General features: G+C 48.5%; 1 protein-coding gene across 1 annotated transcript in view; it reads left to right on the top strand.

Moving 5' to 3' along the window:
- LOC142495603 (disintegrin and metalloproteinase domain-containing protein 9-like) overlaps positions 1–20,013 on the top strand; it is a 131,586-nt gene extending 111,573 nt beyond the window's left edge. Inside the window, exons 18-21 of the mRNA XM_075601294.1 lie at positions 12,587–12,677; positions 12,859–12,982; positions 15,707–15,793; positions 19,250–20,013. Coding sequence (XP_075457409.1) covers positions 12,587–12,677; positions 12,859–12,982; positions 15,707–15,793; positions 19,250–19,427 — 480 coding nt within the window. The 3' untranslated portion in view covers positions 19,428–20,013. The remainder of the gene's footprint in view (positions 1–12,586; positions 12,678–12,858; positions 12,983–15,706; positions 15,794–19,249) is intronic.
- Positions 20,014–20,293: the final 280 nt, after the last annotated feature.

The following is a 20,293-nucleotide window of genomic DNA, read 5'->3' as shown; positions in this document are numbered from 1 at the left end:
TGCCCAGATACGGGAGTGCACCAGCGCCCGGAACACTGCCACGATGTTCGTTGGGACCCCTCTCTCCAAACGCTGCCTCCTGGTCTTGTAAATGGCTACCTTAGCCGTTGCCAGGAGCAAGTTGACTAGGAGATCCCTAGGCTTATTGTCTCGGGACACTGGGCACCCAAAAATAAAAAGATGAGGGCAAAAATTTAGCCAGAACTGCAGAAGAAGGCTCCTCAAGGTGGATAAGAGGGGCTGCAGTCTGGCGCAATTTAGATAAATGTGGTATACGGACTCTCGCTCGCCACAGAAGGGACAGGCGGCGGGGGAGTCTGTGAAGTGTGCCAAATACTCTCCTGTGCTCAGCGCTCCGTGGAGGAACCTCCAACTCAAATCCCCAGCGGGATGGGGAACCAAAGCTGAATAGAGTTCCCTCCACCGGGGTCTCTCGCCCTCGTTCGCAGGAAATACCCGCCTCCAGATGGTATCATGGCGGGTGACAAGGGCGAGGTAGTGCACTATATGGAGCACCAGAGAATACAGGACTTTCCTCGGCATGAAGCGGGAAACACGCCGGGGACATATCCCCCAACCTGCTGAGGCTGGGGGATAGAGGAGCCCGAGGGGGTTGCCGTGGTTTGGGTTCCACGCAAAGATCCGGAGAGCTGAAATTGATAGGTTGACAAGGCTCTCCGGTCTGCAATACCCCCTCGATGAAGGTGCGTGAGTCGGGGTGGATGGCATCTTTAATCTCCCGGATCAAACGACGAGGGACGCGGGCAGTAGGCATACCCATACGGGGCGCAAGCACTTCTGCGCTTACCCAGTCTCGCCGCTCATAGTCCAAGAGATCCCCGCCAGGATTAGCCGGCGGCAAATAGAGGGTGAATCCAACATCCGAGCCCCCACTGCCGGATTATACAGCAGGGGCTCGGCGAGGAAATCAACCCCCGCCGCCTGTTCCTTCCTGGTCGCGGAGACCAGTTTCCAGGCCTTTAACAAGTCCCGGTAGTATGCCGGCAGCTCCGAGAGGTTTCTACCTAAACCCTCGGGCCTGATGATAAACAGTTGCCGGTCATACCTCAGATTGCGCAGCTGGCGAAAGAAACTGGTTGCCAGCTGGCACCACTGCGGAGACGGATCTGCGAATAGGTATCTCTGCAGGTATTGGAGGCGGAAAGTGTGTAACTGGGAGCGGACACACACCACTCCCTGTCCACCCTCCTCCAAAGGGAGACACGCAACTCCCGCAGAGACCCAATGCTTCCCCATCCAGAGAAAATCCATCAATCTCCTCTGGATCTTGTTGATAAATTCGGGGGGCGGACCCATGGCTATCAGCCGGTGCCAAAGCTGACTGGCCACCAGCTGGTTGATCACCAGGGTTCTTCCCCTAAGGGAAAGCATTCTCGACAGATACACCCATGACCCCAGACGAGCAATGACTCGTTCTTCAAGATCACTGAAGTTTTCTAGAGCTGGGTCTTCCGCAGCAGACAGGTAGACTCCCAGATATTTGAGAGTATCGCTCTCCCACGAGATATTACGAAACGTAGGGGGCAAAGTGTCCACCTGTAAGGGACCCACCAAAATGCCGGAGCACTTGGACCAGTTGATCCGAGCAGAAGAGGCCGCGGTGTAGACCTCTTGGCACGCTTGTGCCCGCTCTAGATCAACTAGGTCCTGGGCCACGAGGAGCACATCATCGGCATAAGCCGACAGGACTACCCGCATGTCGGGCTCCCGCAGCACCAGCCCGGTGAGCCTCCTCCTCAGTAGGCAGAGGAAAGGCTCGATGGCCAGCGCGTATAGTTGCCCAGACAGGGGACACCCCTGACGTACTCCCCGACCAAACACAAAAGGTGCCGTCAGGGACCAATTAATTTTAACCAGACACTCTGCAGAGGCGTACAGCATCTGGAGAAGTCCCACAAATTGTGGGCCAAAGCCAAACGCCCGCAGGGTCTGCATGAGGTAACGGTGATCCACCCTGTCAAACGCCTTTTCCTGATCTAGGGACAGGAAGGCGAGTGACAGACCAGTCCTCTGCGCGTGGTGTAGCAGGTCCCGGACCAGAAAAATGTTGTCATGAATGCTCCGGCCCGGGACAGTATAGGACTGGTCGGGGTGAATCACCTCTGCCAGCACGGACTTGAGCCTCAGCAAAAGTGCTTTGGCCACGATCTTATAATCCGTGCTGAGCAGTGAGACTGGTCACCAGTTGGAAATCTGGCGAAGATCCCCCTTCTTCGGCAGCAGAGACAGTACTGCCCGCCGACATGAAAGGGGCATCTCACCGGTCTCCAGGGCTTCGGCTAGGACCTCGGTGAAATCAGGTCCCAGCATCTCCCAAAAAAACTGAAAGAACTCCACAGTCAGCCTGTCCAGCCCCGGCGTTTTTCCGCGGGACATGAGACTTAGGGCCTCAGAGAGCTCTGCCAGAGTCAAGGGTAACTCAAGCCGGTCTCTTTCACCCTCACTGACTGCAGGAAGCCCTTCCCATAAGTCCCTGCATGCATCCAGCTGGATGGACTCCGGAGAGAAAAGATCTGCGTAAAACCTCCGAGTTCTGTCCCGGATGCTCTCCGGGTCAGTCAGAGGGGTACCGTCCTCCGCTAGCAAGCAAGTGATGTGTTTACGGTTTCCCCTCTTTTTCTCCAGCGCGTAGAAGAGGTGCGACCTGCGACCCATCTCCCGAAGGAAGCAGATGCGAGATCGCACATACGCCCCCCGAGCTCTCCGATCTTCCAAGTCCCGGAGAGCGCACTTTCTCTCCACGTATGTACACTGCAGGTATTGGTCTCCTGACACAGACAGCCGCCTCTCGAGATCGAGCACCTCTTCTCTAAGGGCCTCGATCTCAGCATCGCGCCGCCTGCTGGCACCTTTCGTGTGCTCTTGACATACGAGGCGCAGATGCACCTTGCCCACGTCCCACCACTGCTCTAACGTGGCAAAGTCTGACCTGCAACCTCTCCAGGCCATCCAAAAGTCTCGGACCGACGTCGCAAACCCCTTGTCCTCCAACAACGTATTGTTGAAATGCCAATAGGCGGCCGAGGGCGCTGCTGGTGTTAGCGCCACCGTCACGGACGCACAATTGTGGTCTGAAAACAGCGCCAGCCTAATGGTACTGGACTGGGCTCGCGACAGGCTGTGGCTGGAAATGTACAGCCTGTCGATCCTGGACCAGGATATCCGTTCACCTCTAAAAACCCTAACATAGGTGAACTCAGTGGATACCTCGGGATGTTGTTCTCGCCAGACGTCTACCAAGGAGTAGCGGGTGATGACCTCCCGCAAGGCCGACGCAGAACCCGGGTGTGGCTCCGGACCACTCCGGTCCTTCAGAGCCTCGAGGGTGCAGTTGAAATCACCCCCGAGCACCACGTGTTCGTCCGCGTCGATTGTCTCCAGGTATTCAGATAATCTGACGAAGAACTGCCTTCTCAGGGATCCGGTGGCAGGAGCATATACGTTCAAGAAATTAAACGTGTAGTCCTCGTGCCGGACCCTAAGATGCAACAGGCGACCTGGAACAACAGCTTTGGCAAGCAGCAGCTCTGGTTGAAAGGACTCAGAGAACAGGGTCACCACCCCACAAGATGACGAAGTGAGGTGGCTGAAGAAGACCTTGCCTCGCCACTCCAGATGCCAGCTGGCTTCAGCCTCTGGAGTGGTATGGGTTTCCTGCAGGAAACTCACAGAATACTTCCCCTTTTGTAAAATGGAGAGTACCTGGAACCTTCGAAACCCGTCCTTACAGCCGTTTACATTTAGCGTACCGATGCTCAAAGCCATTGGTAGTCAAGAGTTTTTCTTCCAACAGGCGCTCAGGGTGCCATAACCTGAGAAGCCTTTACGTGCTCTCACATCAATTTGTTAAAATTCCGGACACGAACACGTTTGTTTGTCCCGGAAAGTTTGGCCTTGCGGTTGGCCCTGATATATACTCTGAGAGAGTGGAGAATGACCGATGCATCCTTCCACCTCTCAAGGTCCAACCGCACCTTCGTATCTCCGTGCCTGCAGAGGGTAGCCTCCAGGAAACTATCTAGGTCCCGGGCAGGGATAACGGGGGTTAAGGAGTCTACAGATTCCACGGTGCCAGAGGACTCCCCACTGAGCCCCAACTCCCCAGGCTCCCCTTTTGCTGAAGAATGTAAGACTCCCGCTCTTCTCTGCGGGGGCCTTTCTCAGCCTTAGATTGGATCCCCTCTTCGGTGTTTCCACGAGGGGGTCCACTATGCTCTCCACATCCATCCCCGAGTCAGAAAGTTCAGGGGCAGCTGGTGGCGATATGGCGGAGACAGTGATCTCCCGAGAGTCCTCGGGGGCCACAGAGGCACACAGTGCTCTACTAGTTTCCTCTAACGCCATACAGATGAATGGCATGCCACGGGTGTTCGCATCACCTGCGGGAGGGCCCTCACCATCCGCGGGAGGGCCCTCACCATCCGCGGGAGGGCCCTCACCATCCGCGGGAGGGCTCACCATCCGCGGGAGGGCACCCACCATCCGCGGGAGGGCACTCATTAGCAAGGACCTCATAGGGAGGGTCTATCCCAGCATTCACTCCCAATAAAGTGCCTGCCCAAAACTCCGCACTAAGAGGGTTCAGGTCAGACAACTCCCAGATGTAATCTGAAGTGCTCACCAAAACACCCTCCAAACCCTCAACCACGGGGGTCAGCCCTAGCCCATCTCCTTCCTCTGGTGACGCAAACCGGGGCTTTTTATCCCTATGTGCGTCACCCGAAGGTACAACCGGAAGGGGATCTTGGCTGGCTCCGAAGATAAGTGCATTCGGCATGGCAAATTCACCGAAGCACAATTCTCCGGGGGACGTTCTCCAACCGAGAGGGGCGTTGGGAGGCTCCCCAACGTCCCCAGAGGCGCCGGGTACCTCCAGCTACATTCCTTCCAGAAATTCGAGGGGGGGGGGGGGCTGACATTTGTGGGATCCGGCTTACACTGGTTAATCCCAACCAGTGGGCCGGACAGGACCACCTTGTGCGGAACTGATTTTACGTTCCGCTTCAGAGACTTCAGAGGGTAAACGTAATACGGTTCACCCTCCTCGACCTCCTCAATCACCCTCTTATTAATTTTAAATTTGCACTTCCTGGGGACTGATTTCCCAGGGAGGGTGCCACTGTCTCCCTAGCAGGAGCTTCCTCCCGCTCCCCTTCACCCTGTACGGTGCTTACAATGGGGTTAGGGGGTTCTTGGGTGGGGACAGCGACAGAGGGTGACTGTTGTGGGGTGACTTTTTCCTTCTCCCTCTGTTCTTTGGGGAGAGGTTCAGATGTCACTGTTTGAAATGGGGCAGTAGCTTGTCCGGGATGGGAAGGGAGCGAAGATAGCAGGGATACACCATGAAAAATAAAAAATAAATGCATACAATAGTGTAATAAGTTCTTTTCAATCTGGATAAAACATGTATGTCTTGGCTCTATAGCAATGCCTACTTACAGCAGGTCAAAAGGTAAAAAGCATTGATCTACACAGCAGGTAGAAAGGTGTCAGGATCTTCAGGAACAACAGCCCAGGTTTACAGCATAAGAAATCAGCACCTCAGCTCAGACGTCAGTAGATGTGAGTGGATCAGAGACATGCAAAAGAAAGGCAGACCATAGTGTCGATCGTGCATAAAATTTATATAAACAAACAACAAATTTTAGGAATTGTACTCACATTGTGTACATAATCATAGTTCACATAAGGCTTTACTTGAGGCAAATGGAGTGCTGGTTCAGTGTGGAGCAGCTCACCGGGGATCTTCTCCTTAGACTCACAACAGACCGGGTGGGAGATGGCGTCTGACGTCACATCCGCTGTTGGGGTGACGGCATCCGGTCTTGGAGGCAAACGGTGGGGGAACTCAGCAACTCTGAAGCCTTCAGTAGAAAGAGCAGCTGCAGCAATGAAAGTGGCTCTACGCGTTTTGTCGTACTAGACAACTTCCTCAGGAGCAATGAGGAAGTTGTCTAGTACGACGAAACGCGTTTGCCTCCAAGACCGGATGCCGTCACCCCAACAGCGGATGTGACGTCAGACGCCATCTCCCACCCGGTCTGTTGTGAGTCTAAGGAGAAGATCCCCGGTGAGCTGCTCCACACTGAACCAGCACTCCATTTGCCTCAAGTAAAGCCTTATGTGAACTATGATTATGTACACAATGTGAGTACAATTCCTAAAATTTGTTGTTTGTTTATATAAATTTTATGCACGATCGACACTATGGTCTGCCTTTCTTTTGCATGTCTCTGATCCACTCACATCTACTGACGTCTGAGCTGAGGTGCTGATTTCTTATGCTGTAAACCTGGGCTGTTGTTCCTGAAGATCCTGACACCTTTCTACCTGCTGTGTAGATCAATGCTTTTTACCTTTTGACCTGCTGTAAGTAGGCATTGCTATAGAGCCAAGACATACATGTTTTATCCAGATTGAAAAGAACTTATTACACTATTGTATGCATTTATTTTTTATTTTTCATGGTGTATCCCTGCTATCTTTGCTCCCTTCCCATCCCGGACAAGCTACTATTGAAAGGAATCTGTACACATTCCTGGAAGGTTGAGAATTTGATCAGTGATCACCTTGACACATTTTATTTTTATTTTGAATTTTAATTTTGTGCACTATTTTATCACAGATTGGGTGTGGTTAGCGCCGGTAACAAATCACTTTAAGTTCACTTAGTGAAATGGGGCAGTGACATCTTCTGTGGTCTTGATAAAGTGCCAAGCACGAAACGCGTAGAAGGGTTGCATCCCTTGCTTTTATGATTCCTTATTAAAGATACCTTTTTGCCAGACCTGTTCTTCTTTTGGATCGCGGTGCGCTGCACTCTTTTCTACATTGCTGGTCCCAGGGGGGACCTGGGCCCTCGAGGGCTTTTCCTTCTCCCTCTTTCTTTGGGGGAGAAGTGTAGACGTCACTGTCCGAGATGGAGCAGTGACATCTCCTGTGGTCCCAGCGGGGGCCTGGGCCCCCGAGGGCTCCGCTGCGGTGGGCGCAGCGGCACAGGGTGTTTCCTCCTGGGGGGAGACAGCAATAACAGAGGCTGGCCGCTCCAGGGCGACCCCCTCTCCTTCCCTCCGCTCTCCAGGGAGAGGTGCAGAAGTCACTGTTCCGGATGGGACAGCGACATCTCCTGCGGTCTCAGGAGGGACCTGGGCCCTTGAGGGCCCCGCTGTGGTGGGCACAGCGGTACCGGGTGTCTTGGCAGAGGGAGGGGCGGGTGCAGGAGTTGGGATGGGTCCTCTGTTCCCTTTGAGGCAACTCCTACGAGTGTGCCCCAGCTCCTTGCACAGATAGCATCTAACCCCCTCCGTGCCATAAAACACAGTGTATGCTATGCCCTCGTAGGGCACCCTAAATGAACCCTCCACAGATTCAGTGCTCCCCGGCAGCAGCAGTTGTACCTGCCGCCTAAATGAGAGTACATGCCTCAGTGCCCTATCTCTGCAACCCAAAGATAATTTAATTATGGGGGACTTAATGTCTCCCAGGGCTTGCAGGTGCGTCCGCATGAGGCTATCTGGGATGAAGGGGGGCACATTTGAAAGAATGACCTTTGTGCCTAACCCCTCCATGGGTTCTATAGGGATGTATTTCCCCCCTACACTGATGCCTTTCTGCACCAGGGTGTGTGTGGCAGCCAGCGTACGGAGGAAGAAAATGCCCTTCCCATACATCTTGCTGGCCGCCACCACAGCAGAGGGACCCACCACATCAGCCACAGCCCTCACATAGATCTCCATGTTCAGGCCAGGTGACATTGGGCACCTCACCCCAAGCTTCCTGCTCAGACAGGGCGTGTTTGTTGTTGCTAGGGTCAATGCCTGCAGCTGCCACATGCGCCCATGTTGGAACTGGAACTGCAGGGGTTACGCTGCTAACAGGAGCTGGGGGAGGCGTGGCCAGGGCAGTGGAAGGACCAGGCCTAGGGCTGTGACTAAGAGTGTTGCTCCTAGGGGCCACAGTTTTTGGTGTTCGGTATCTGGGCGTGGCCCCCGTTGCCGCACTAGTCCTATTCCCCTTTCCAGGCATGATAATATTAGCCTCTAAGTAAGGGGAGGAAGGTATTGCTTAGGGAGAGAGGTACAGAGAGGAACTGTCCCTTTAAGAATCAATTAAATATCTCTCTGCAAAGGGATGGAAAAAAACAGCAGCTTTTAAAAACCTGCTGCAGTTTTAAATCTTCTCCCCCTTATTAGTTACTCTCTCTCTGTTGTAATAAGCAAGCCCACAATTTTTACAAGTCTTTAAAAAAAAAGACACAGAGTTCTTAATTGCAAGTTAGAAAAGAGGAATCAGGTTTAAGAAAGAAAGTGAAATTTGAAGTAAAACCAACCAGTAAAACAACCAGTGGTGGGGGGGGGGGAGGTGGGGGAGGTTAGAGGGGTTGAATGCTACAGTACCAGCCAGCCAAAGTGCAGCTTGTGCTGGGTTGAAAAATACTGCAGTCCCTGGGTGAAAAACCAAAAACGGTTTTTAAACCCCAAAACCAACCTAAAACCCTCTACAAAAAACACAAAACACAGTCCCCCACAGTTTCACTCCAAGATATAAGAAATGAAAAGAAGAATACAACCTGATTCCTTAATGCCTGGGAGCTCTGCAAATACGCTTCTGAATGGATGGAGAAGCAGGATCCAGCCTGGGTCCACCCAGGGAAACAGAAACTGCAGACAGGAAACACTGAGGCTTCAGTGTGGGGTCTGCCAGTAACTGAGAACAGGCCAGGCAGGCCAAACACAAGCTGTGGCAAACACAGTTACTAGAGAAAGTCTATGTTCAGCAACTTCCTGGTGGGCGGGGCAGGAGTTAAATAGAACAGACAGCCAATGAGACAGAGCTGCATAGGAGGCAGCAAGAAGCAGGCTGCAGTCTAATTGCAGAGGCAGGTGATTCTTGATTGCAGGTTCAAGGGGGAGTTTCCTAGAAGTTGCAAGGTTCCGTTAGGACAAGGTTTCAGCAAAACCCAGGAGCGGATTCCTTACACAGGGAAGGGAATGGACACATGGGAGGAGAGGCAGAGAAGAGAATGGAGGCATGTGGCTTACCTTCTTGGTCCTTGCAGCAGGATCCAAAGGGAGGGCCACCGTCACAGCGCGGGCTCACATAGAGCCTGGCTGCCTGCCAAAAAAAATCCTGGCAGCAGGCAAGCAAGTTGTGTCATCCAATCAGGAAGGGGGATTTTTTTTTTTTTTTGGTTTTGGCGCGAGCAGGGAAATTAATTAAAAACCTTGTGGCTGGTTGGCAAGTCGCCAGCCGCTAATATCCTGTCACCCGTGACGACCGGGCGACCGGATTTGTCGAGCACTGTATATATATATATATATATATATATATATATATATATATATATATATATATACACACAGTTAGGTCTGGAAATAATTGGACACACACAATTTTCATCATTTTGGCTCTGTACGCCACCACAATGGATTTGAAATGAAACAACCGAGATGCAATAGAAGTGCAGACTTTCAGCTTTAATTTAAGGGTTGAACAAAAATACTGTATGAAACGTTTAGAAATTGCAACCATTTTCATACACAGTCCCCTTATTTCAGGGGCTCAAATGTAATTGGACAAATTAACACAATCATAAATAAAATGTTCATTTTTAAAACTTTGTCGAGAATCCTTTGCAGGCAATGACTGCTTGAAATGTAGAAAATAGCTGAAGCGCTCAATGCAGGTGTAATAAACCAAAATACGCCAAACCACTAAACCAGGGTACTAATAATTGATATAGTACCTAATGTGTAATAGTATGGGTACTATCCTCCTGAAGACAGGTGACATATGGTACAAGCCCACCTACCATCAGTCTCATTGGCAGGTTCCCCTGAAAAATATGCAAATACTCACATCCTGGTGGGGTAGGTTGGCAGGCTGTGCAGCTACTAAATGCAATACAGGGAAAAAGGAGACCAAAAGCGCACCAGCACAAACGGAGCAGGAAGGACCCAAAACGAAAAATAATTAAAAGGGCACGCAGGGAACATGTCCGGGCCATAGAGAGGGGAGAGAGACAGGGAGAGAGACAGAGAGGGGAGAGAGAAAGAGAGAGGGTAGAGAGAAAGAGCGAGAGAAAGAGAGAGGGGAGAGACGAGACAGGGGAGAGACGAGACAGGAGAGAGAGACGAGACAGGGGAGAGAGACGAGACAGGGGAGAGAGATGAGACAGGGGAGAGAGACGAGACGGGGGAAACCAGAGAGAGACGAGACGGGGAGACCAGGGAGAGGGGAGACGGGGGAGACAAGAGAGAGGGGAAACGGGGGAGACTAGAGAGGGGGGAGATGGGGGAGACTAGGGAGAGAGACGGGGTGACTCATGGGGGGTGACTGACTGGGGGCGGTGACTGACTGACTGGGGGGGTGTGACTGACTGGGGGGGGGTGACTGACTGACTGTGGGGGTTACTGACTGACTGGGGGTGTGACTGACTGGGCTACTGGTTGGGGAGGGGGTGAGACAGAGAGGGGAGAGAGACAGACAGAAAGGGGAGAGAGACAGAGAGGGGAGAGAGACAGAGAGGGGAGATAGACCGAGAGGGGAGAGAGAAAGGGAGAGGGGAGAGACAGGGGAGAGAAAGAGAGAGGGGAGAGACAGGGGAGAGAAAGAGAGAGGGGAGACAGGGGAGAGAGACGAGACAGGGGAGGGACACAAGGAGAGAGACGAGACGGGGGAGACCAGAGATGGGGGAGACCAGAGAGAGGGGAGATGGAGACCAGAGAGAGAGAGACGGGGTGACTGACTGACTGGGGAGGGGGTGACTGACTGGGGGGGGGTGACTGACTGGGGGTGGGTGACTGAGGGAGGGGTGACTGACTGATGGGGGGGTGACTGACTGACTGGGGGGGGTGGCTGACTGACTGGGGGGGTGACTGACTAGGCTACTGGTTGGGTAGGGGGTGACTGATTGGGGGGTAACTCTGGTGTCACACACACACACACATTCTCCCATATATACACACACACACATTCTCCCATATATACACACACACACATTCTCCCATATACACACACACACACACACACACACATTCTCCCATATACATACATACATACACACACACACTCTCTCTCTATCTCTCTCTCCCTCTCTCTCTACACAGACGGGGTGGGGAAGAGAGGAAAGGCTGCGACCAGCACCCCCACCACGCTACCCAAACCCCCCCGTGCCCATCTCCCGCTCCGCGAGACCGGGGGGAAGCGGAGACCTGAGGTGACATCCCCGCTCCCATCTCCCGCCCTCATCTCCTTCCCCACGGGCTGACACGGGGACCGGGGGGAGGGGGGAAGCGGGGACCTGGGGAAACACAGCACCGGGACGGCTGGGGCCCGGTCCACCGCAGCCTCCCGGCCCGGGATAGCTACCTCAACTCTGTTGGGGGGGGGGGGTGCAGTGTGTGTGCATGTGTCCCCCTTCCCCCGGTACCTGGTCCAGTCCCCATTGCCGCTGCCACCGTCTCATGTCCTGCGCCTCATGTTGATGCCCCGCAACCCTCCTGGTGGCTCCTGTCTGACGGTGCCACGCCCCTCCCACGCTTCTGTAGGATGAGGCTAAAAGGGGGGAGAGAAGGCTGACATTGCTCATGTGGCGCGCTGCTTTAGCCGAGGCCATTTTATGTGCAGTTGGAGGAGAATGCCAAAATGCTGCCCCTCCGAAACAACTCGTCAGGGGGTAAAATGCACTCGCCCCTGGCGTCCATGGGACCGTATTTGTCGAAGACTGCATATATATATATACACACAGTTAGGTCCGGAAATAATTGGACACTTACACAATTTTCATATTTTTGGCTCTGTGCGCCACCACAATGGATTTGAAATTAAACAACCGAGATGCAATAGAAGTGCAGACTTTCAGCTTTAATTCAAGGGGTTGAACAAAAATATTGTATGAAACATTTAGGAATTGCAACCATTTTCATACACAGTCCCCTTATTTCAGGGGCTCAAATGTAATTGGACAAATTAACAGAATCATATATAAAATGTTCATTTTTAATACTTTGTCGAGAATCCTTTGCAGGCAATGACTGCTTGAAGTCTGGAACGCAAGGACATCACCAAACGCTGGGTTTCCTCCTTTGTGATGCTTTGCCAGGCCTTTCCGGCAGCTGTCTTCAGTTGTTGTTTGTTCGTGGGTCTTTCTGCCTTAAGTTTTGTCTTCAGCAAGTGAAATGCATGCTCGATGGGGTTGAGATCAGATGATTGACTTGGCCATTGCAGAATACTCCACTTCTTTGCCTTAAAAAACTCCTGGGTTGATTTAGCAGTATGTTTTGGGTCATTGTGCATCTGTAAAGTGAAGCGCCGTCCAATCAACTTCGCTGAATCTGAGCAGACAATATATCCCTATACACTTCAGAATTCCATATTCATTATTTAACTGTAACTTGAATTTATTTTGGTACATAGCCGAAATAACAAAACTTGTATCAGTGTCCAATTATTTACGGACCTAACTGTATATAAATACATAGATATATCATATATTAGTTTTAGTCTGTGTCTGTTGAATATGCACCTTTATTCACTCACTACAAGTGGTATTTCCTCTTGGCAGGTCTGTAACAACAGAGGAACATGCCACTGTAATGATGGCTGGGGGCCTCCGTTTTGCCTTCAGAAAATTGGAGAACGCAGGGCCCGCTCAGGTCTGTAACTCCCACCCCTCCCCTAATAAACTAAATGCCATAGGCTCTGTTAATGCCTTTAACAGGAGTGTACAGCTTCACAGCCATATGGGGCTTAATCAGCAGCCCTTTGCACTGTGATACTTTGCCATTCACTCCAGCAGGGAAGACCTATCTGACATTGCTCTCCTCTGTCACGTAGGTTTTTTGATAGAGGATACAAAGCAACAAGTCCGAAAATGGCTCCTCATCACCTTCTGCATGATCATCCCTATCCTGGTTGTGCTGGTCGTCTACGGTTTAAAAAGATACCGCAAAAGAAAGAGGTAGAGAAATATAGAGCATGGTATCACCTTGTGCATTTTTACTCACAATGGTGCCATTGTGTATACTAATGTAACTTTTACGGTGCAGTTCCCTCTGCTGCTTCTGTTCAATGATTTCTTTATCGTACTTTACAATATGTTTAACGTTTCCAAGTGTCTTCGTTTTTTTGTTCTTTTTTCCCTATGCTCACCGATTTTTAGCTTGGGTCGATTTATTCCTATAGAATTGTACCCAAGGTAGAGTTTAAAATGGCTGTTAAAACCCTGAGACTTTGTGACATCCCTGAAATCTTGTGGTCCTGTAGGCCCGTGAAAGAAGCACTGGATGAGAATGATAACTTTGTGGGGCCAGGCAGTTCTGTGCTTCCTGGTGCTTTGGGGAAAGTGAAAATGGACAGCAGATATTGCCATGTAGACACTACTTCAGGCTCCATTTTTATATCTATAGGAGGGAAGAGTTTCAGTATGTATCTATAACCACAGCTTTACCAATCAGCATGCTGTGTTTAGAAGGTTCAGTGCCTGAAGCACATGTTATTTAGCCCTTGTATGGCCAGGGGGATCAGCAATGTATCAGAGTATAGCCCTGATCTTTCTTCCACAAGTGATTTCATTTTAGAATCAGATTTCCATAGCACTTAGGAGAGACGCCATTGACACATACAATTCATTGTACATCAATTTAGAAAAACTACAAACGCAAGCAGTTTACTAGGGACACATGAATAGCACTTGTATGAACAGTTTTATCCCTGTGTATCCCACCATAGAAGATGTGATAAATTCATTTTAACCAAGAGATACTTGTGATTCCTTTTACTGGAACAAAACTAAATCACGATTTACATAAATTATTAATAATTTGGCCTGTGAATGTACACCTCACACTCACTTTTTAGGCCATTGCAGAAAAACCATGAACAATACTGTAGCTCTCTGGCAGAGTAGGGTTTCAGCCAACTTCCACCTTGAGTATTTATAATGCAGAAAGTTCGTGTGTGGCGGTGCAGCTGCCTTGGAAGAAAGCATGGGACCCAAATTGCAAAATATTGGGTACAAAAAAAGTTTATTGGCACATAAAAAACAGCACAGCAGGTACTCTGACGCGTTTCAGCCGCAAGGGGCCTTTGTCAAAGAGTAAAGTATACAGGACAAACAATCTAGTTTAAATACCCACAGTTCCTCCCTTCCACAATGACGTATCGGCGCTCTCAACCAATGAGAGTCAGCACGCCCCCTCTCACGGACGCTGTGTAATGTTGACACTGAAAACAGCTGATTACTACGAATAGGCAGGCAACACAGGGCAGGCAATACTACGAATAGGCAGGCAATAGGCAGGCAGGCAACAATCATGTGTAATACTTCTTTATAATAATAATCCACATACATACATGAACAGAGAGATAAATCAGGAAGCAATATCTATACCGATAACCATCAAGGAATCTTGGGTCACTGAATGATACAATTCCATTGGATAATAATAATGATATTCATATAATGCTAAATATCCAATGGAATTGTATCATTCAGTGACCCAAGATTCCTTGATGGTTATCGGTATAGATATTGCTTCCTGATTTATCTCTCTGTTCATTTATATGTATGTGGATTATTATTATAAAGAAGTATTACATACGATTGATATATTACATGAGAAGAAATTAATGCCTATATTAGATATATTATTTTTATGCCAGTTTTTTCAAGTTTTAATATATTGTGATGATTTAATATTCAGCAACTGTTTTGTTTTTAACATTCAAATCACTCCACATGGGAGTGAGTTTTTATTATCACACAGTCTATGGTAAGCAGTCTTTAGAATCCAGAGCTCTTCGTTTTTACTTTGGGCTTTGATCGCTAGGAATGAATCATTATTAAAGGTATAATTCCTTTAGGCTGTCTCTATCTACTGTGTGTGTTTGTAAAATGCCCTAAGTTCCTTACCTCTTCATGTACTATCGTTTATTTAGCAGGCTATCAGTTAAACTAAACAATAATACAATCGAGACCCTCTATTGGTGTCTCAGCCGTCACGTCACATGGGAAATAAGATTTTTTACCTCCCTGTGTTGCCTGCCTATTCGTAGTAATCGGCTGTTTTCAGTGTCAACATTACACAGCGTCCGTGAGAGGGGGCGTGCTGACTCTCATTGGTTGAGATCGCCGATACGTCATTGTGGAAGGGAGGAACTGTGAGTATTTATACTAGATTGATTGTCCTATATACTTTACTCTTTGACAAAGGCCCTTTGCGGCTGAAATGCGTCAGAGTACCTGCTGTGCTGTTTTTTATGTGCCAATAATCTTTTTTTGTACCCAGTATTTTGCAACTTTGGTCCCATGCTTTCTTCCAAGGCAGCTGCACCGCCACTCATGAACTTTCTGCATTGCATCTCCTCGGTAGGAGCACACCCCACAGCCCCTGGACCTCAAGCAATTCGTGAGTTTATTCCTTTTCTCCTTATTGCATTACTGTACCTCCAGCCAGCGACACCCATACAAAATATACCTGTCTTCACGGGTTAGTGGGAGTCCACACAGAGTGGCTTTCAAGGGTTACTAGTGACATGGAAGTATGCTGTGTTTTTGGAAAGTCAATTGTCTTATAAATCTCTACATGGACGTTCCTTGTGAGCATTGCATAGGGGATCATTCTCCTATTCTTTCACCTTGAGTATTTATAAGAAGTTGTTTTTATTTCGGGCATGAATTTAGATCCCAGGCTGAATTTGCAGATGCCGAAGAGATCGAACGTTCCAATACGCCAAGCACTTCTAGCACAACTACACTTGAAAAGCATCAGTAAGTAACAGCATCAAGATATGGCTTCTGTAATGCCACAAATGTGCAGTAACTCGTTTGCTGCTCAAGGGGGCCTGCAACTCTGTGCAAGCTTCACCTGCGAAGGATATTAGTGTTCCTCAGTCTTTTTAAGCCGTAGGCCAGAGGTGGGGAACGTCAGGCCCGAGGGCCGTATAAGGCCCCCAAAATCATTTGGTCTGGCCCTGCTAAGGCAACTGCTATAACCGGGGTCACGTTTATTTTTTTTAAAATGGCCGCCGCGCACCCGATCGGGAGGTGGTGTGAGGCGGCGGCAGCCCTACACGACCCCCAGCAGCCACTGTACTAGCCCCAGCAGCCACCGTACTTCCCCCCGCACTTACCCCACCAGCCACCCTACACGATCCCCCCCAGCAGTAGCAGCAACTACCAGGGGGAGGGGGGGGGGATCTGTGTGCCTGTGTGCCTGCATGCCTGCCTGTGTCTGCATGGCCCGCGAGCGATGTTATAAATATCCAAATGGCCCTTGGCAGAAAAAAGGTTCCCCACCCCTGCCGTAGGCGCTTAACAAATGTCACCATGTTCTGCTCTTTTAAAAAAAGGGTTTTAAAACAGCATTGGTTTCTGAATCTCTAGCTGCTGAGGGTACCACTTTGCGCTTGGACTGCACTGAACTCTGTAGAGAGCTTCATTGCTACCTTAGTACCTGCCCGGACACCTAATATTTTAAAATGTCATATCTCCTAAACAGATTTTTCAATTTATTTTTAAATAAAAACCACGTTCGAAAGGGCAAGTTGAGATAAAAAATGGCGATCAGTGTGGACTGCTACTTCAAAGCTGCAGTTCAAGCTGCCGTTTTTTAAAATATATATATATTTTTCCCATTCAATATGTACATCAATACAATCTGCACACTGACAAGTGATTAGCTAAGATGCAAATCGATCCGTTATCCTGTAATCAATCGCTTTGCTCTGGATTATTTAATTCAGCATTATGAGAAATGTAGTTCTGGAATATGATTGACTGGGCAGTTACTAGATACAATTGGTGGACTGCTAGGGAGAGGGCGGGGCTCAAGAGCCAGAGCCTATCAGAAGGGGAATTGGGCTGTCACTTTGGAAATGCTTCCTACATTAGTATGCATGAATAGCAGTTGTCAGGGTAGCAGCTGCCCTGTTGTGGAAGTACGGAGTTGACGCTTGCTACAGTTTCAATAAACCCAACTTGTTTTTTGAAGCTGCAGCAGCGTCACTGGTACTTCGGCAGCCAATGAAATCATTCCGAAATGACACCGATCCCTAAGCTGCTGTCTGTCGCCCCGCCTCCTGAAAGCTTGAAAAGGTCTGTTGGGGATGATGTGCACACATCGCCCAGCAGACTGACGCTCGCACACGCGAACGCCCGCCCTCCAACTCCTGTCTCTGGCACCCTGAACTTGGCCTTACACATGTTCCCCTCTCCCTCCCCCCCCCCTCTGGGAGATTTCACTACTACACGGTGTGGTGTGGTGCATACATGCTGGCTCACAGTTGATCTGAGTCTCCTGTGGTGTTGTGGAGGTCAGAACAGGCTTCTGGGGCAGTAACTGATTCGTACTCACGGTGACAGCACCTCCATCTCTTGCAGGCCCCAGGGATGTGGGGACAATCCCTACAAGAGAACTTCTTTCCCCTCCCCCTTATAGATTGCAGTCTCAGGCAGGAAGGTATATGTGAATAGGAACACACTTTATTCTTATACACTGCAGATGGTCAGCATACACAGCTCACACAGTGGTTACAGGTAGTTCTTGGGGCTTAACCCTCAGGATGTACCCTGGACCTCCACTCCAGGCCAAGGAGCCCTGAAGCAGTCCTTGCTCTTCCCTTACTCCTTGGTGGAGTAAGGGGTATAGTCTCCCTTCCACTCCCCTAAGGGAGGGAATACAGATTGGTAGAGCCCTGCACAACTGTTGTGGGTAGACCAGCCTCTCTCAAGCAGGTAGAGGCACTGCTGAATTTGGGGTGTGCAGCTTCTTAAAGCTGCAGTTCAGTCTTTTTTTTATTTTTTATTTATTTTTTTACTTCAATAGTTTCATGTGGGCAATCTCTAATTACCTAAAGAACTGTATAGCTGCAGGTCAATTCGTTCTCCATGTATTGATCGGTGAAATTTGGTGACATAATTAGTGAAGGGATCTGTTTATATTCTGCTTGTCTGTCAGTGGAAGCTCATGAATATTCATGAGCACTCCTGCACTGACATGTACAAGAGGGAGGGCAGGGCTGACAAAGGGGTGTGCCAGGGCTTGTGACAGGACATGAAGGGTCAGTGCCTTAGCAAATGCTTGTTAAAATAGAATACAAGAAAATTGGTCTTTCAAAGTTGTTTTTTTAAAAACAGAAAATGCTAAAAGTATTTTTTCTTACTACAGAACTGATTTATTAAAAAAAAAAAAAACATGCAGGATATTGACTGAACTGCAGCTTTAAGTACAGGGGAAGAAGGTACCATGCCTGAAACCCTGATTGGATGCACACCGGCCTAGTCCCACCTCCCATTTGACTCACTGAACTTGCTGGGGGTGATGAAAACCTATGATTAATCCTGGCTGCCTGCTCTTACCAGGGCTTACTGCCAGAAGGGCAGACTGGTAGCCAGAAACCAGTCCTGGCTACATTAGAAACATTAAAAAGGTCTTTAAAACTTTTTTTATTCTTATGCTACAAGTATTTTTTCATAGTACAGAACTGATTTAAAAAAAAAAAAAAAAAAACACGTAGGATATTGCTTGAACTGCTTCTTTAAAATATTTATTGTTCAAGGCCAAAAGGAAGAGATATGGAGAACTCCGAGTACTTATGTTTTTATTTCACCACTGTAGATTTACACGTCAGTCCAAATCGCTTGCGTATAACAGTTTGTTTTTAAAGACATCTTCTAAGAAATTAATCTTATCATTACAACACGTTACATAATAGTGTAATGTACTATTAGGGGTGCAAATAGGGATGGTTTAATATACTATCACACAAACAAACAAACAAACAAAAACACACACACACAGTCTCTTTAAGGGAGCTTGCTCTCGCAAGACGGAAGCAGAAGCAGGAAGCAGAGACAAGGAGAAGAGCTGCCAGATGCCAGGTAAGTGCTGTGTGCTGTTGCCGCTGCCCCACGGGGTCTGGGAACGCTGGGAGAGTTCTCAGCTTTCCCCCTCTGGCGGAAACGGTACCACCACAAAAAAAAAAAAAAAAATACGCTATAACGGGGTTAAGCTGTATTTATGGTTACAAGTTTCAATTAAGAGTGAGGGCTGAGTGCATAAATAAGGGATCTCTTTTCTGTGATAGTATATTAACACAGGATCCCCAAAATGCAGCCCAGTACCATTTTACAGCAAGTGTTAACGCATCTTGGTGGGGTTTTTTTGCTTTGCAACTTGTAAGTGAAAGATGCACACCTCACACCACCTCTTCCATATCCCCCCAGCGACAAATCACCATTATGCGGTTGGTTCCCTATTTCTGCAAGGATGTGTATGAGGAAGAAAGACACAAAAGACACAGATGAGGACACAGAGGACACAGAGCATGAGACAGAGCAGGAGACAGAGCAGGAGACAGAGCATGAGACAGAGCATGAGACAGAGCAGGAGACACCTGGATAAACAAGTGGCAAAATGAAAATCCCAACACCTTTTTAGAAGTGAATTTGTAACGTTACTTGTGTTCTTGTTATGACAACGACCTCAAAGAATAGCTCTGGCTGCACACGACACCGATTTCTTTAACAAAATATAAAGCAAACTACTGTACATACAGAATTAGTCTAGCTGAGTTCAGATTGCAAAGCTGATCTTTTAACATTTAAAAAAAAAGGTGGTTTGTTATGTCACCTGTAGTTGATAAACCTGCTACTGCTAGACAGATGATTGTATATACTGGCATGCAGCTTTTATGACACGGAAAGGTCTTTTACATTGCATCTAATTTGTTTGATGGTTTTTTTGTTGAAGTGCGATTGAGAATTTCTGAAATGACTGCATACTTAGTGCAGCATTTTTACATTTGTTTTATAAAACCTAGTTTCAGAAGTGGTCAATAAAATAGCAAGTGTATTAAAACCTTAAAAAAAAAAAAGTGAAATCTCCAATGTACTACAGCATAAACAGGAAGGTAAGAAACACTGTAAACGGCTTAAAGCAGCATTTCAGTCAAAATCCTGTTTTATTAAATAAAATCAAATGGTGTAGTATTAGATAATACTTACTGCATTTTTTTTATTTCACTCTTTACGCCTTTTTAATGATTTCTAATGTATTAAGCGCCTTTGGGTTATAGCAGCCTTTTAGGAAGCCACAACACCTCTTTTGAAATAGGCAGCCATATTACATGTCCTGGGAAGCAGGATCTTCACCTCAGCATCTTAGAGGGGGGTGGAAAATATGTCACTCTAAATAAACTTGTCTAAAAGTTATAACAAAATGTATTTTAAAACCAAGCCAGGACTTTTAAACATACTGATATCATACTA

This window comes from Ascaphus truei, chromosome 5 (genome assembly GCF_040206685.1).
Source record: "Ascaphus truei isolate aAscTru1 chromosome 5, aAscTru1.hap1, whole genome shotgun sequence".
Lineage (NCBI taxonomy): Eukaryota > Metazoa > Chordata > Amphibia > Anura > Ascaphidae > Ascaphus > Ascaphus truei.
Note: the sequence above shows the minus strand (reverse complement) of the source record. Positions and strands in the feature narration are given on the sequence as shown.